Source organism: Entelurus aequoreus, linkage group LG24, assembly GCF_033978785.1.
Source record: "Entelurus aequoreus isolate RoL-2023_Sb linkage group LG24, RoL_Eaeq_v1.1, whole genome shotgun sequence".
NCBI classification, from domain to species: Eukaryota; Metazoa; Chordata; class Actinopteri; order Syngnathiformes; family Syngnathidae; genus Entelurus; species Entelurus aequoreus.
Genome location: NC_084754.1, coordinates 68327 through 87125, shown reverse-complemented (window position 1 = coordinate 87125; position 18799 = coordinate 68327). Strand labels below are relative to the sequence as shown.

Sequence of the window (18799 nt, the reverse complement as noted above, 5' to 3'; positions counted from 1 at the left end):
AGTTAAAGTTAAAGTACCAATGATTGTCACACACACACTAGGTGTGGTGAAATTTGTCCTCTGCATTTGACCCATTCCCTTGTTCACCCCCTGGGAGGTGAGGGAGCAGCGGGCAGCAGCGGTGGCCGCGCCCGGGAATCTTTTTTGGTGTTTTAACCCCCGATTCCAACCCTTAATGCTGAGTGCCAAGCAGGGAGGTAATGGGTCCCATTTTTATAGTCTTTGGTATGACTTCGCCGGGGTTTGAACTCACGACCTACCAAACTCAGGGCGGACACTCTAACCACAAGGCCGCTTAACAAGGAATATGGAAATGCAGTTGAGTCTACCTGAGCGTGCATCCCTTTTTGAAGTGAGTTTTAATGTGTTGAGTACTGTCGTTAGCATGTTACCCTGGGACACAGTTGTGGTAGAGATTGGCTGGGCTCCGCAGCTTATCAGCTGATCAACACTCCGGTAATAAAGGCAAATATTGGTCCTCGATCATGGTATTGAGATCGGGACATAGCTTGTCTTTTTTTTAGTATGATTTAATCATACCTTGAACAACTCAGTCACTGTGCTGTTATTTATTGAGTACGACAGCAAAATAATTACAAACCGTAGAGCCAAATAAAGTTGTAAATTGTAGTAATCGCTCAATCAAAGTCAATGAGAGAATTCGATTTTCCAAAGTGTCACAGAACGCACCACACTGCTTCGCTAAGTATACTGTACAGTAGCAATATACTTTTAAGGGTGATATTGTGCTTACCGGCTGTCTTCCGTAGTTTTGCACAGGGCCCTAGTCTTGCACTGTTACCTTGATAGCAAAGATGGACTGGAAAGTTGCTCACGCTAAAGACTTGCAACAAAGCACTACGTGCGGTTCCTGCCATTTTAAATGTACCCAGCATGCTCAGATTACCTCAAAGATTAGTTCCACCTTGTATTATCTGCTGATGTCAAGGGAGAAGGGGTGACAAGCAGTTTGCCAGAACACGTAAGATTGCATGTAAGTACGAAAAGCTGGGGAGTCACAACAGTGTGACGTTTTGTGCTGGAAAGCTGCCTTGTGTGATTGCATAAGTTGACAAAAGTTGTGTGAGCACTCAGCCGTTGTCTGTGCATACTTGGATATAACATGAGTGCCAACATTTTGATAAATAAGGTGAGAAACACCATTGAATTCAAGAAATAAGTTTGTAGCAAAGTAACAAGGTAGTGTTTGTGGGGCTTGCCCTCCCTCTCATATTTCTTTTGCTGCTCATCATCAAAAATGTTCAATAAAGTTAAAAGTGATGTTAAATGTTCCCATATCCATTTTATGCATTTTAAATGTACAGTAGTTTGCTTTGTAACATGCATGTAAAATGTAAGGATTCTCTATAAATTGTGTTTTGGGGTTTTTGTTTATTCATTGAATTTACATTATTTGCTTTTGGGCATTTTTTCAGTGTTAATATGATTACGTTTTCAAAGGACCCTTTAAAAAAGGTTTTATAAAAAGAAAATAACTTTCTTTGTTTTTCCTTCTTTTTTCTTCACTTCTCTTTTTCTCACCACGCCTGCCTCTGGCCAGACAATGTCCTTTTTGTGTATTTGCATTCCTGGCTCCCATGCTCTAATAAACAAAGGGAAGGCGCTCCCATGTTTTTGTGGCTGCACATTGAGGGTTCAATACTGACTGATGTGGTGTTTGTATGACCTGAAAGTAGAAAATGAATTTTATCACAGATATCACCGTGCTGAATCCAGTGGTTTGTTGCCTTCCATACATTTTGCAAATTCCAAGTAGAATTACATTACATAATCTACAATACTTTTTTTTTTTCTGTAGAGTTTATATAACATTCTAATATTTAATCAAAGTTTGAAATTGCTAATCATTTTAATATTTTTGCATTAAAAAAAAACATTCTTGACTGCAGTCACGTTTTACATTTTCACACAAGTGTAAAAAGAAGTTTAAAAACTCCACCTATTGTATGGAGGCACTAAATTCACTTATTCTTCTGTTGGTAGCCGTTTTTAAAATCCACAATAATATGAATACATGTCTAGAGTCTCATGTGACTACTTTACTGCTGTATTTTTCAAGCAATTTTTTTGGTGAAATTCTATGACTCTTTTACTATCAAAAAGAGCCATTCTGCCCCATCTTCCGCTAAAGAAAAACAATATGAATAAATAAATAATAACAAAACATAACAGGTTGTATACTTTAAAACAGGTGTGCCAAATTTGGCCCGCCGAGTCGTTTCTCTTGGCCTCTCAAAGGGTGGCATACCAAATGTAATTCCTATTCATGCTGACCTCTTTCAAGCTAGTTGCCATCTTTCCATTATTCATACTTAAAATCGCTGTTTGACTCGAGACCCAAACTCAAAAGGTTTGGGCAACCTTGCTTTCAAAGTTCTTAAAGTATTCTTTAGTTTTACAGGCAAATAAATATGTCTTTGCAGAATTAAAATCTCTTTTCTTTTTTGGTATATATTAGGGATGTAACTGTATTGTAGATATCGCTGTATTGCAGTTTCAAAATCCTCACAATAATGCAGTGGCGTGTGACTGAGTTAAACAAAAACTTGATGACTGTAGTTTTTTTCTGGCGCTTTTGCATTAGCCGGTCTGAAAATAAACTATATCTCCCAAATCCTCTGCGCAGCGCTGGACCGACAAGGTTGGGGGGTGTGGAAGGCCGTAAAGGGGAGAAAAGGAGGAAATATTCAGGAAAAGTGTGTTCGTAGTAGATAAGAGAAATTTCCTAATCATATCATCAGAATCCATCAATAACTTTTTGAGTTATGTTGCTAACAAACAGACAAACAAACCCTGGTAAAGACAACCTCTTTGGTGTAGGTAATAAAGTCTGCATACTGCAAAGCAAAGCAGCATCTTCGTCTTAAATGTTTCAAAGGTGACACCGCCATGGGGGGGGGAAGCGCCAATAGTAGCACCGACACTGCACACTTGAAAATCTATTTAAATCCAGCGGAGCTAAATATCAATTTGTGAGGTATTTTCATTATTTAAAGGTGCCATATGTAATAATTTCATGTCAAGCCATCATTAAATGGCCCTGATATGTCAAAAGGCATTAATAAATCATGTTCTTTTTTTAATACCTTTATAACTGATAATTGTAGTTCAGCTGGGATATGCTCATTTCAAAATTAGATTTACAGCCCCGAAATATTATTGTTTTAATTTCGATGCCCCGCCCTCCACTGTTTGACCAATTAAAAAGTCAGTGAGTGTGTTACATCCAAGTTGCCAGTTACGCAACGCCCTCTTCGTCGAGCTACTGCCACTGGTAAAGTTACTAAACATGTCAGACTTTAGTAAATCTAAAAGGCGTTGTTACGATTCTCAACTTATTCATGACAAAGCCCGGAACAAAACGAGATTTGTATCGGGGATGAAAGACGGAGAAGATTGAAGGCGGAGAAGATGTTTTCATCTGACGCCAAACTTGCTAATTTCCTCCTTGATAGGTAAGTCAGGCATTTACGTTTTCTTATTACTTGTAATGAATGGAAATGGACATTTGTGTCCAATACAGTCTATTATCGTGTCTAACAAAGCTTGTATGTTCAGGCAACGAATGCTTAGCATGCTATCCCGGTCAATGACACATCGACATATAGGGTCACGGAGGAAATATATGCCCGTTAGCCTGTATGTCGATGTGTTATCCAACTGACAGATATTTTGCGACAAATAAAACCTATGTGGATATGGGTAGTGTCAGTGCCTATTTCGTTTCAATATGCTGATACGCTGAGGAAATTTGTTCCAACATTAGCGCGACTATTTGCGATTTCTGCATCAGGCACATATGGGGTGGTATTTGCTTGGCACAATATAATGCATTACATGTAATGATTTTCTACTTTGTGTATTGACATTGTAGTAGGCTATATTATTTATGCGTAACGTGGGTTGGCTCATAGAATTGCACTCTGCACAGAAAGATGGTGATGTGCGTACATGGAAGAGAATGCTGTGCTTAAGGTGGCTGAACAAATTGTGGTGGTAATTTTACTGTTGGCCTTGGCTTGCCATCAAAGTAGGCCTATGCGATATATAATGTATTATATGTTATTATATATGATTAATTTGATGGTGGTCCGTGCGGTCAAACTAGACATTTTAGCAGGATAATGCCAACAATCCGTCCCGACTCTTGACGAAAATATTGCTGCGTAACTTAACAAATACATTTGGTTAATCGACATCAGCAAAGTGTGGCATAATAACTAAGTAAACCATCTTGCAAGAAGCATAAACAAGAGAAATCTACAGCGTAGGACTCCTCGATTGCCAAATTGAGTAGGATTTGCATTTGGCTGTGTATCTGGCAACCTCAGTCATGGAGAGTGGGAGGGGACTACAGAATTGTGACCTTGATTACAGTACCATTTCTGGCCACATTACTACATATGGCACCTTTAAAGTTAAATTGTCAGTTAACTTTTCAGAGAAACAGCATTTTCCAATCTGATATTTTAAAAAATGTCTATTGCAGAAGAACTGCTTATTAAAAAAAATTGTTTTAGACTTGTTACACTGGATGTCACTTCATAGACACTTAACTGTAAGTTGTTTTTTTTATATTTGCTTGAAACAGTGGACGTTTCTGCACAATAATTTGTCCTTAAAAATACATGTTTGTTGCATTAAATATGATTAGCACATGTCGACATGTGGGCATTATGTTTGTTTTCACAGTGTGTTTAGATTAGATTTAGATTTAGATTTATTGGTCCCCGTTGGGGAAATTCATTTTCACTGCCGTACATTTAAACAATAGACATTACACATCACAAAACAAAAATAACAAAAATACATCATACATGACCAACACATTTATAGGCTTGTCAGACAGGTTGCCCGGGCCTGCTGTTAAGGGCGGCTATATCCTAAAAATTCTTGCCACTTCCTTTTACACACTATGGCATTTTTACAAAATAATTTTTATTTTGGGCAATTCCACAATAATATTGTACCTTGGCCTTAATACCGTGACAATATGTACCGTATGATTTTGATATCGTTTCATCCCTAGTATACTGTATATTGATGATTAGCTTACCACTGAGGTTGCACACCCAAGAAGCAGACATTTCTTACGTGCACATTCCAGCTCCATTTTCCTTGCCTTCATCGCGCTCATCCAATCACCAATCAGGACACATTCATGGCCTTAGTCGGAAATTATACAACCCGTTCTAAGGCGTTAAGAAAAAATCTCAGCAGAGAGCCACACCAATGAGGCTGAAAAGTCCCGGGTGTAGGACACCAGCCTTAGAAACAATGTCATCTCATTTTCCTATTAGCATATCGTATTGAGGCAGTGGTGCTGCTGCTGTGGCATGATGCCATTTCTATGATCACTAGTGGTAATGGTGTGGCTATGTATGTGTGTAGTGTGCATATGTACACTACCGTTCAAAAGTTTGGGGTCACATTGAAATATCCTTATTTTTGAAGGAAAAGCACTGTACTTTTCAATGAAGATAACTTTAAACTAGTCTTAACTTTAAAGAAATACACTCTATACATTGCTAATGTGGTAAATGACTATTCTAGCTGCAAATGTCTGGTTTTTGGTGCAATATCTACATAGGTGTATAGAGGCCCATTTCCAGCAACTATCACTCCAGGGTTCTAATGGTACAATGTGTTTGCTCATTGGCTCAGAAGGCTAATTGATGATTAGAAAACCCTTGTGCAATCATGTTCACACATCTGAAAACAGTTTAGCTCGTTACAGAAGCTACAAAACTGACCTTCCTTTGAGCAGATTGAGTTTCTGGAGCATCACATTTGTGGGGTCAATTAAACGCTCAAAATGGCCAGAAAAAGAGAACTTTCATCTGAAACTCGACAGTCTATTCTTGTTCTTAGAAATGAAGGCTATTCCACAAAATTGTTTGGGTGACCCCAAACTTTTGTACGGTAGTGTATGTATATATTTATAATTTATGTATATACAAGTTCATTACGTTTGTACATAGAGTGAACAGGTAGTTCTAGCTCAGAGTAATTTATGATTTAAAGAAAAGGGGTGGGATTAAATAAGAGTAAACTTCTTCTCACTCCTTTTCAAATATGTAAAAAAAAAAAAAAAGTCCATTGCTCATTTTGTTTGATTTTCTTCGTTTTTTATTCTCCATTGTTTTCATTTTGTTATTATGGCTGTTAAGGCTATAGCACTGTATTGGATCAGGCTTGCTCTTGTTTTTTTTGCATATTTGAAATAAAAATATATCAAATCAATCTTTTAATTGGTAAAAGGCATTTTGTGTTTTTTGGAAATGAAATCCTTCTTTGTCTGTCTAAATCAGCAATGTGCTTGACCAAGTACGTACTTAGCTTTTCCGTGTACCTGGTATCTTTGCTTCAGCGCATCTCATATATGTGCAGGACTCGTACAGGAAACAGGTTGTGATTGACGGTGAGACCTGCCTGCTGGACATCCTGGACACTGCAGGCCAGGAGGAATACAGCGCCATGAGGGACCAGTACATGAGGACGGGGGAGGGGTTCCTGTGTGTGTTCGCCATCAACAACACCAAGTCCTTTGAGGACATTCATCAATACAGGTGTGGAAAAATAAAAATAAAGAGTTAATTATGACATTGATTTTTTTTAATGAGTGTGTGTGCACACTTTTGCATTGATTTTTTGAATGAGTCTGCACCCAATTCGTATATGCAGTGTGTTAAGAGTCTAGAGAGAGAGCGAGATAGAGAGAGAGGCTGTGTTTCCATTATGTGTGTGCCAGCTCTCTGCAGTGGTAGGGTGATGTCATGCTGTAGCATTTAACACGGCTAAAGAAAGCTTAGCCCCCAACTGGAGGATTACAGCCACTGCCAATGACATCGATCCTGACTTAATTAAGGTAGCCAGAGATGGTACTCCCAAGGACAAGGAAAGAGAAAGAGTTCCTTACAAGGCTTTTGGTCTAAGATACATCAAATAAACAAGGCAACTCATATCCATTCAGATTGTCAAAGTAAACATTTACGTGGCTAAACTATTCGTTTTGACCGATCTAATGCCAGATTTTAGTAATGTAACTCGTTAATTTATAGATTAATGCATCACTGTTGCGTCACAATAATTGCATATAATGGATGTTGTATTTGACATTGTATGTGAATTTTTTTTTTTTCTGTGCAACGCTTTCCTCATTTGACTTATAACAGGGCAATAGTCTGAGGCAGGTAAACACCATTAATGGTGTTGGTGACAGATGGGTTGGCTTTAAACGGGGTGGATGTGTCCTGCTGCACTGTGGCTTTAGGAGAAGGAACTAACAGATTGATCGGACCCCCTCCTTTGAGTTACTTCCTTCTGGCCACTGTAGAAATGAGGTAATGCTCTTTGCCGCCTGCCTGTTGTCCATCTCCATCCCTCCCTCACTCCGAGCTAGTGTCCGCCTTCTTTCAGCAGTGCAGCACACAAGCGATACTGGATCCTCCGCAGGGTCCTAGAACTCCCTGGGTGGTTGGCTCTCCAGTGGTGTAGCTGCTGTCTTTAATGAGGCAGTAAGGCTCTCTGACAAGGGAAATTGCACTTTGATTAAACATTGCATCTTTGGGGCAGTTTGGAAAACAGCTTAAGAATCTTAATGATCAGTTATGGATCCATGTTGTTTTGTGTGCAGAGAGCAAATCAAACGAGTGAAGGACTCAGATGATGTTCCCATGGTGCTTGTGGGCAACAAATGTGACCTCCCTGCACGCACGGTGGATACAAGGCAAGCCCAGGAACTTGCCCGCTCCTATGGCATCCCCTACATTGAAACCTCCGCCAAGACACGGCAGGTACATGGTGGACAATAAGCTTTAACCCACACAGTTAGTCAAATCATTTTGAAAGTACAATATAACCAATACCAGCAACTGTTGATTGTTCAACTGTCAGTATGCATGCACTGACCCCTGATGTAATTTTTGGTCCGATTAAAACAAACTATAGTCCGTTTTTTTCTGCTAGTAGCTAGGGTAAAAATATATATATTTTTGGGTCCATAACACCAAATGCACACCTACACTGTGCTGCACCTTTCTGTAGTCAAGTTTAGCCTTAGAGGGTGGGGACATTCTTTCTTTTTTTGAATGTTTCAAGCATTTAAACTGTTAAAATCTCAGCAATATGTTGTTTTGTGTTGCTAAAATTATTTTACAGTGCTGCAGGCAATGACTCATAACCAGCAGAAACAGAAAAGCGTTTGAAAAGGTCTCAAAAGTAGTGATTGCTGCGCAGCCGGCATCTCTGACTCACTGTACCACGTTATGTGCAGCCACATACAGCAGCCTCACCTTTACACAACATCACAGAACCAGCTGGAGGTCTGTCGTGCTATCATACATGTCAGGGCATGCAAAGAATCAAGTCATGGCCGTTTTTTTCTCACTTAGTATGATACTTCGATGAAAAGTATTTAAGATGATTGCCATGGTAACATTGACACAGATTTGCTGTCCCTTAGAGGATGTGCTCATTATCCCAAAGTGAAGGGGCTCTGTAGATTCTCATCACTTTTATGTTTTCCTGGTGTTCGCTAGCCTGTTTTTTAAATTGTGTAATAAAACCATACCGTATGACATGAAATATATGTTCATACAATGTCCATGTAAGGTCTCAGAATTCTTACAGAAATTGTACAATTAGAATTCTGCAACTGTGCAAGATATCCATTTGTGAGCGATGGATCCATCATGCAATCTGTGTTTGTGTGTGTGTGTCCACACAGGGAGTTGAGGATGCCTTTTACACACTGGTCAGGGAAATTAGGCAGCATAAGCTAAGGAAGCTGAACCCACCCGACGAGAGTGGTCAGGACTGTATGAGCTGTCGCTGTGTGGTATCGTGATGAAGGTGAGACTCCTTTGACTGCTACTTTATGAAATGAAGAGTTCCATAGAGCCTCTGATGTCCAATGTCCCAAAACTTTAGACATCATGCATATTGCAAACCTTGTTATTTCGCTTTTTGTGTCGAGTCTACACAAGGGGCAATAAAAGAAAAACGTTAACTTTAGGGATGTCGACTGATATAACCGGCCAATGTTGCTGTATAATCAAATCATGCCGGTATAACATTTTCTGCGGATATTTATTTGTTACAAACAGAAGTAAAAGTTTATCTTCTGCGTCAGACATATAGAATGTCGTCACTGAAAATTACGCTTCTAACTTTGTATGTCTTTACCAATTCAGCCTGCATTAATACATATTAATGTGTTAAAGCTGCACGATTATAGCCAAAATAATGATCAATATTATTCTTATCAATATTAAAATCATGATTATTCATTATGTTAGGTAAAACATGGGGCCTGATCTTCTAAAGACCAAATGCCACATGCTAAACAGTGTGTGCAAACTATTAGTGGGCTTGTTGCGTGTGATCTACTAAGACTGAGTGTACAATTGATAACAAGTGCAAAAGTGGTGCAGACAGCCTTATTTAAATGAGGGTTTTGCATGTACTATGCAACTTTCACAATGGAGACACGCATTTTTTGCACATTTATGTTATCACCTGTGGCGTTTTGATATATTTTGAAAAATACAGCAACCCTTATGTACCACTTTTTCTGGGCAACTTAGAAGCGATCCAGAACCCACTTTTTCGCGTGCTGAAGGTGCATGCTGGAAGATGCTGGCACTAACTGCGAGCAAGTATTGGATTGTTCTAGCCACAAGAAAATGCATATTGCGAGAATTTTTTTTCAAATTTATGAAAAAACAAAGGTCATTAAAAAAACACTGCAGCAGACACCAAAAATGCATCAATTGAATGAGTTTTAGTCAGCCACTTAAGTCATCTAACAGCTATGAAATTAGAAAAGAATATTGCTGAATAGTCATTATGTCTAATATTAAAATTTTTGACAGTCCAAATATGTTGACAAGTATATGTAGGACAAAGCTGTTCATCAGTCTGGTGTCAGCATTTTCAGTCAGTACACACCACGTAAGAGGGCAGGTCAATCTATAAAATGGTAGTGGTCGACGCCAAGAGTAATTTTAGTATATGATCCATACTAGAATAATTAGATCAATATTTCTATTTTCTCAAAAAAAAATTTTTTGATTTTCTTAATGTTTACAAACTCAGATGACGGGAAAAATTATTCCAATGAATAATAGACAGTATTTTTTGATTTATTGTGTACTATTGACTTTGTTTTATTCAAACAGTTGTATTGACTACAAGAGTATAAGGAATTAGTATGAATATTGTGTTGATATTGTTGAACTGTCAATAGTACTCACCATAAATACATTTCTAAATGTACAGTTAAAACATGTGATCGGTATTGGAATTGATATCGGCTGATCTCACTCATGGATGGATGATCGGTATTGCCAGCATAAATTCCTGATAGAAACATCCCTAACTAAAAGTGGACTTATTATGCAAAACCATTGGTACATGTTTTTGTGTACCGCATTTTTTGGACTATAAGTCGCTCCGTAGTATACGTCGCACCGGCCAAAAATGCACAATAAAGACGAAAAAACATACAGTATATACGTCGCACTGGAGTATAAGTCGCATTTTTGGGGGAAATTTATTTGATAAAATCCAACACCAAGAATAGACATTTGAAAGGCAATTTAATATAAATAAAGAATAGTGAACAACAGGCTGAATAAGTGTACGTTATATGACGCACAAATAACCAACTGAGAACGTGCCTGGTATGTTAACGTAACATATTATGGTAAGAGTCATTCAAATAACTTTAACATATAGAACATGCTATACGTTTACCAAACAATCTGTCACTCCTGATCGCTAAATCCCATGAAATCTTCTTCCTCGTTGTCGCTCCTGGTATGCGCCGCTCCCTTTCTTTCTGCTGCTCGATCGCCGTTTTCTGCTGCATAGTTCACTACATCCAGCTTGTAATCTGCAGTATATGATTTCCTTTTCGGTGCCATTTTAGTTCAGCCCTTCTCAGTCTTTATAAGTTACCGCCAATGTTGATGTGATCCATTTTAAAAGCTCCGGCAGTAGCGTATAGCATATAGCAGTTAGCATTCTTTGACCCACAATGCACTTCTGCCAAACTATGAAAAAAACGTTGACTTATTATCCGAAAAATACGGTATATGAGATCTGCATAAGTCCTGAAAATTTGAAATCAAACCTTGAAGGCACTGTGAAGATATTTATTACTGTATTTTTCGAAGTATAAGTCGCACTGGCCGAAAATGCACAATAAAGAAGGGAAAAAACATATATAAGTTGCACTGGCCGAAAATGCATAATAAAGAAGGGAAAAAACATATATAAGTCGCACTGGAGTATAAGTCGCATTTTTGGGGGGAAATTTATTTGATAAAATCCAACACCAAGAATAGACATTTGAAAGGCAAATTAAAATAAATAAAGTACAGTGAACAACAGGCTGAATAAGTGTACGTTATATGACGCATAAATAACCAACTGAGAATGTGCCTGGTATGTTAACGCAACATATTATGGTAAGAGTCATTCAAATAACTATAACATATAGAACATGCTATACGTTTACCAAACAATCTGTCACTCCTAATCGCTAAATCCGGTGAAATCGTATACGTCTAGTCTCTTACGTGAATGAGCTAAATAATAATATTTGATATTTTACGGTAATGTGTTAATAATTTCACACATAAGTCACTCCTGAGTATAAGTCGCACCCCCGGCCAAACTATGAAAAAAACTGCGACTTATAGTCCAAAAAATAAGGTAAACAATCTTGCCTTCCTTCATACTTCCGCCATATGAGACGATTGGAATTTGCCCAACTTGTGACATTTTTACAATTAGCAGATATCGCCATATACTGTATGGTAGAGAGTCTGCCATTGTAGTCTAACACTGTAGTCAAATAGTTCCTTCTTTTTCTCTATAGTCTTGTTGTGGGGCTGATTGGCTCATACGTTCACATGCATCCTTGGCTGTTGCCATCTCTAATAAAAAAGTAGAACATAGTCTTAACTTATCTGTCAGTAGACTCGATTTGGAAGCGTTAAAAACTACAACATGGCTGACGGGGAGAAGACGTGGTCGACGGGCACCCACGTAAATAAGACGGCACGTCCTGAAGAGACGGTCAGAAAGAGACTTGAAGATGGTCTTTAAAACATAATGTATGCCAAATGTTGACCAAACAACCATCATTACATGTTATTTAGACAATAAGGGAAATGTTGTAAATGTAGAAAAAAATCAATATATGACCCCTTTAAACCAATACAGTCAATAACAATAACTAATATAATATAATAATATGGTGACGACAACAATTCCGTTAATTCCAAAGGAAAATCTGTACAAAATAATTGTGGGTTGTTAAGTTTCCTGTAATTACCTTTGAAGTTTCACTGTAGCTCTGCAAAGTAAAACATTAAAACTAGTGTGCTCATATTTCAGTTTGACAAGTACAAATCAAAACACTCACACCGTCCTGTTACGCTGTCATCTTTATCCCCCAGCTTACCTTCACAGCCTGGAAAGAAATGCCATACAGCACAAGAAGCCGCCGCATGGACTTGAAAATAGGAAGAGAAAACTGAATGAAAAGATAGAGGAATCGATCCGCTGTCTAAACCAGAGCCCTTTTTATAGAAAAGATGATTTTGACTGTTGCCTATGTGGCTACCTGAACAAGCTTGGCCTGCCCCACCTTTTTGTTGTGGTCCACATGGACTAATGAGCAACACCACTAAAGACAAAGGTCAACCCAAGCATGGTGTCGTTCAGTAGCTAACTTATTGTTTTCAGTCTCAACACTGGTCCAACAAGGGCTGCTTCGGGACCACACCTCATCTTGAAATGCTCATTCCACTTGTGCCCTGCTTTTTTTTCACTGGGCCTGGATTGGCATTGGACATTGATTTCCTGGCTTGCCACACACATAACCCACTTTGGGGGAGAGAAAAAAAAAACCATGTGACTACCTCCCTTTTAAAGGTAGAGGCAGACCTGGGAATTTGTAGAATTTGATGTTATGGTTTTAACTGTTAGCTTTGCTGTAAAAAAAAAAAATGTATTTTGGTTTTGAACTGGAACATATTTTGTGGGTGGATGATCAGAAAATACCTGAGCACCACATGCTCAGGTATTTTTCATGATTGGTGTATGATGAAAAAGAGATTGGCATTTTGGTTCTGAATGCAGATGCCTTACATTATTTGCTAAGCGTTGTCTTTATGAAATAGTAATAATAATATTAACAATAATACACGTTATGACACGTGTGAACATGGGTGCTGGTGCAGTGAGTTCTTGTCTTATTGAAAATGCACTGGGAGGCTACAGTGCAATTGCACAGTGACTACAGGTGAATATGATAGGAGCAACATGCTATGCTTGCACAATTACACAGTTTTAAATAGAATTAACCTTTATTTTGAAAGCGACCGCAATATGTGCGACAGTTATTTCACGTGTCAAAGTCTTTACAAAAAATCTATAAACAATTGCAGAGTGTAACACACACAACATGCCTCAGAATGCTCAAAATTCCCACACACATTACTACCCTCAAACTGTCCTAACTGTGTGTATACTGTACATGTGTGGCGTTCATGTGTGATTGGTGCTGGTTGTGGGGTTGCATAGCTTTTTTTCCCCGCAATGCTTGTTCTCCCTAATACTGTATTTGTTCGTTACCTTGATAGAATTACTGTTCAGATCTGTCCATAGTGCTGTATATACAGCAGTGAGCACCTCCTTTATGTGTGCCACTCCAGAAAAAAGGAAGCATGTTAAGTTTAGCCACGCGCTGTACAGGACTTGTTGGGTAAAATACAACAAACCCAAGTCCTGCTAAATGTAACAAATAACCACCAAAAGCCTAACTGCATCACTCTTGCTCAATTTAGACGTCCTTAAGTGACTGTTTCATTTTGATTATGTAAAAGTACTACTTAATTCCCTGCAGAAGTGACCTGTTTAAGCATATTTCAAATTCTAATCCACCCCATTTTGTACATTTTTAGCCACTAAAAGTGATCAACCTTGCTACTGTGTGTAGGCTGAATATTTTTTAATTAACTGTTCATTCTTTGTTTGACGGATGTGAACTGTGAATGTGTATTTAGATATAATTTCAATGACACTGTGTTTAAAATGTCCAATGGATGTGGGAGGACCTGGTTCCACTCCATCCACCTTATACTGAAACATGTTTATGGAAAACGGTGTGACATGTACTAATTAATAATTGAATGCTTGTTGTCTACAGCTGTCAATCTTTATATATCACCTCCACAGCAGTTTCACAAATCTATGCATACATTTTCATCGTCTCTGAATGTCATGTAATGTTACCGCATGGATACTTAGCCAGTAAAGCCCAAGTAAAAAAGTCCAAAAAGACTGTACACGCCTTTAGCGGTTTGGACTCCAGTCACGGTTCCAATAGTTCCAAGGGCTCCTTTCTCCCTTGAATGAAAGTGTGTTTGGAATTTGTGAAAATGTTTAGCTATTTAAGATGTATGTACTCTTTAAAAACAACAGAAAAGATAAATGTATTGCAGGGCAGAAATAAAAAGATGTTGAGAGAAAAGTGTGTTTGTCCCATCACTAATGTACTATGCCATATATGCACTCTGCTGCCATCTACAGGACAGAGCATGTACATGTGTAAAGGACAAGATCAATTTATTGCAGCCTGCAGTGCAAATTGCAAAAAAATTGAATATTTTCCAGTTGAATACATTTACTGTGGTAGCACTTTATTGCATGACTAAAATGAACACACAAGCAATTAAAACTGGGATGTTTATTTCAATGATCAGCCATCCAAGTAGTAGACAGTGAACGGAAACACACTAACTGAAAAAAACATTTACATGTTGCCAATTAGCAGAAATGGAATATGTATTTCTAAATATTTTTTCAACTTGTTTTTTGATGATTTTCTGCCTCTTGAGCTAAAAAAAAAAAATCCAGGTTCAGATGAGAGGACCCTTAGTCATATGACAACATGGGTGGTGTGGACCACTGTAACTATGCATATAATTTTATATAGAATAAAATATTTTTAATCTTTACTGCATACCCACTATAGTATTAATTCTAAGCTATGGTACAACAAGGAAGCATGTTCCCTTCTTTCTAATGCAGAGGAAAGTATTGCAACTGTATGTTTTGCCCCTGCAACCTTGATTTTGGCACCTCTCTACCATCTGTAGCAGGGGGTGTCCAAAGTGTGGCCCACGACACATTCTCCAGGCAAACTAAACACCCAGGGTTGGAACATTTCACCAAAAAGCTGAGGTTAAAAAATGAGACCTGAAAACCACAATGACCGACCACCCAGGTGTTTTACTGTATGTGGTCTTTCATCATTTCTATGAGTCCTGTAAAGATTGATTTTATTATTTATTTTTTTTGAAAATTAAATTTGGTTGGCAAATAATAATAATACAAACACAATTTAAATATCATTGGGTTAGATTAGGCAATACAAGTTTATTTTAGAGCACAATTAATGACGTGTACATTTATGAGAAGGTGAATAAATCATAAATACAAATAAAATCGTTATAAAAATAATCATGATTCATTTAATTTGCCTTGTTACCTATAACACAAAGCTAAGATTGATGTTTTGTTCAGATAGTTTATCATATATTGATCTTTTTTTGTACAGGTTTTAGTATCGGTCATGTACAGAATGTATCTAAATGCCCCCCAGGTTCTTGAATTTTTTTCTGTATGCAGCCCTCATTGGAAAATGTTTCCATGCCACTGATCTCTGACATGTGCCGGACTCCATATTATTTTAATGATTTTTCTGTTTCTCCTCACTGCCATTGACTCTCTTGCCAGTGCAGTCAGGCTCTTGGTAGTTCATTAGGTCCTTTACCAGATGCAGTTTGAAATCCATGGGAACTGTTCCGTGTTCATGATCAGTTGAACACTGCTGTCAAACTTGTGCTGCATCCAGGAATTTGTGATGGCAACATCACAGAAATAAGCAATCACGTGCTATAGATCCATTCCTTGAATCTGCTTGTCATGCGACAGAAGCGTAGCATGTTGTCACACAGGTAAACACCACTCATGTTGTCATTGTGCTCCCATTTGACTGAGGGTCCTCTTATCTGACCCTGTACTTTGTTTTTGTCGACCATCTGACATTATTAGGATCCTTCAAATGTGCAGAAGCCATCATCACAGACATGTGATGGCCAACTCAGGATTCTCTTACTTACCGTCACTGACCCTCTCTACTCGCTTCATTAGTTTGTCACCAGACAAACGGCATGGCTTTGGGACATGTTTTTTGTTGTTGCTGGAAGGCCCTCGGCTAGCAATTCATCGATGAGTTTGAGTTTGAGATTGATGTGACGTAGCAGTTAGAGTAAAAGGTGACTTCTTTTGGGAACAGTCTTTACCATTCGTATAACTGCTATCCCAATTCCAAACCCTTGAACATAAAATGTATCCTTGACTTGATATATTTTAAAGCCCACCATCTTGAGAAGCTTGGACCAAAACCTTTAAGCCTGGAGGATATGTCTTGCCTGATGGGACAGCAACCTTGAAAAGGTCAAATCATTCGCTCATTATACTGACTTTTCCTGGATTCCGCAGGCTAAGGTGCTTGCGTTACTGGTGTCCAGAGGAGGCCTGACTCTCTAAAGAATGCCTTTCATCTTTGTTTCCTCTGTTACATCCAGGTCATTGACAATCTTCAGCCAGTTCCTCAACTTATCTAAACTGTTCCTTGTCATTTTCTGCCTTTTTATTATCAACACTTGGATTTGACTGGCCCAAATTATGTTAATTCCAGGAACGCTAAAGCAGATCATGTGGGTTGGCATGCCAAAGAAGTGCCTCCTTTTGTCACACCGCGGTGAGGGATGTCTTGTCTGGGGTTTTTTTGTCTTGTGAATTTCATGTTTTAGTTTGAAAAGTAACTCTCCTCTCGTTTCAGGCCACTTGCCCTTCCTCTTGTAATCAGTCTGACGTCATCCCTGATCCCTGATTGTTTACACCTGTTCCCCATTACCCCATGTGTTTTATAAGCCCACACCTCCCTTTGTTCTATGCCAGAGTGTCTCGTTGTCTCGTGCATCTCCAGAATCATGCCCAAGCCTTGTCTCGTCTTGTTCTGAGTTATCCAGATCCTGAATTTCCAAGTTGGTATTTTGAGTTTTCCTTTTCTCCTCTTAAGCAGAGTGTATTTTTGTTTGTAAAGTTTTCAAGTCGAAGTGGTGAGTTCAGTTGACTTTTACAGTCTTCTTCTTTTCCTCATTTTTGAGTGACCTTTTGTTAATTATTTCTCTAGACCAGAAACAGTGTAGAAGCTTTTTAGCCCATTGTTTTTCCCTCATTTTGGAGCATCTTTTGTTGTTTAAATTTCATAGTTATATTCCTCGCTAGTGTAGTTAGAGATTGAGATTTTTGTTTCCTCCTTTCGGAGTGATTTTCAGTTTGTTCCCTTTTTGTGAAACCTTTTCGCCCAGTTGTTAAAGTTTATAGCAATTGTATTGCCCTAACTCAGGAGGTGGAAAGGAAACATTTCAAAATAAAAGCCTGCCAGATTGTTCTCCACTCTGCATCTGAGTCCTATTTTTGACCAAGTCCTGACACCTTTCTTCAGCGGTGGTGTTAAAAGAGACCCCTCACATGTAGCTCTCTGATTTTTAAAATGCTGCCAAGACTTCAAAGTCTTTTTTTTTTTTACGAATGGCTGGGTCCTCTCGACAGTTGGAAAGCACAGATTAGAATATATGCTGGTCTTCACCCACTGAGGATGAGGATGTTCCTGTTCATCTATGTCAGTCAGACGATCTGATCTGTCTCTTCTTTTAAACTTCCCCAGTCTTCTACAGCAGAGCAATAAAAAACGATTCATGTATTACATGAATTACTTCACATAGAAAGTTAATTCAACATGTTTGTTGCACCAGCATACCTGTGTGTCACGTCTGAAGAGAAGAAGGCACTGCACAGGGTGGTGAAAGCTGCTCAGAAGATTGTGAGAAGCAGCTTTCCCACCACCACGGACATCTTCATCAGCAGATGCAGACACCAGAGGGCTCTCTGCATCACCAAGGACCACCAAACTGATTAACAGCTTCCTTCCAGAAGCAGTTAAACTGCTGAACTCCGATAGTGCTCTGTTGCAATGGATACCAATCTCCATTGACCATGTGTCCCAACGGTGCTGAACTCGGTTTTTCAATTTTACTTGCACTATCCATCCATTTTTTACCGCTTGTCCCTTTATTTGCACTACAGCATCACAATTTATTATACTTTCTTTTATTGCATTCGGCTGTCATTGCAGCCAGAGGTGCATCAACAAAGTATTGAGCAAAGGTTGTAAATACTTATGTAAATGTGATATATTTTTTTGTTGTAAATTTTTGATATATTTGCAAAAAAAAACAACTTTTCACGTTGTCATTATGGGGTATTGTCTGCAGAATTTTGAGGACAAAAAATGACTTATTAAATGTTGGACTAAAGCTGTAACACAGATTGTGAAAAAAAAGTGAAGCACTATGAAGACTTTCCGAATGCACTGTAATCTATCCTACTAATCTACAAACCCCAAAACCAGTGAAGTTGGCACGTTGTGTAAATCGTAAATAAAAACAGAATATAATGATTTGCAAATCCTTTTCAACTTTTATTCAATTGAATAGACTGCAAAGACAAGATATTTAACGTTCGGACTGGAAAACTTTGTTATTGTTTGCAAATATTAGCTCATTTGGAATTTGATGCCTGCAACTTGTTTCAAAAAAGCTGGCACAAGTGGCAAAAAAGACTTGAG

At 38.4% G+C, this 18799-nt stretch overlaps 1 protein-coding gene across 3 annotated transcripts in view; it reads left to right on the top strand.

Annotated features, from left to right (window-relative positions):
- LOC133641683 (GTPase HRas) overlaps window positions 1-14563 on the top strand; it is a 55310-nt gene extending 40747 nt beyond the window's left edge. For all 3 annotated transcript variants that reach the window (XM_062035592.1, XM_062035593.1, XM_062035591.1), the window contains 4 exons: window positions 6412-6590; window positions 7658-7817; window positions 8750-8874; window positions 12492-14563. In XM_062035592.1, the coding sequence (XP_061891576.1) occupies window positions 6412-6590; window positions 7658-7817; window positions 8750-8869 (459 nt within the window). In that variant the 3' untranslated portion in view covers window positions 8870-8874; window positions 12492-14563. The remainder of the gene's footprint in view (window positions 1-6411; window positions 6591-7657; window positions 7818-8749; window positions 8875-12491) is intronic.
- Window positions 14564-18799: the final 4236 nt, after the last annotated feature.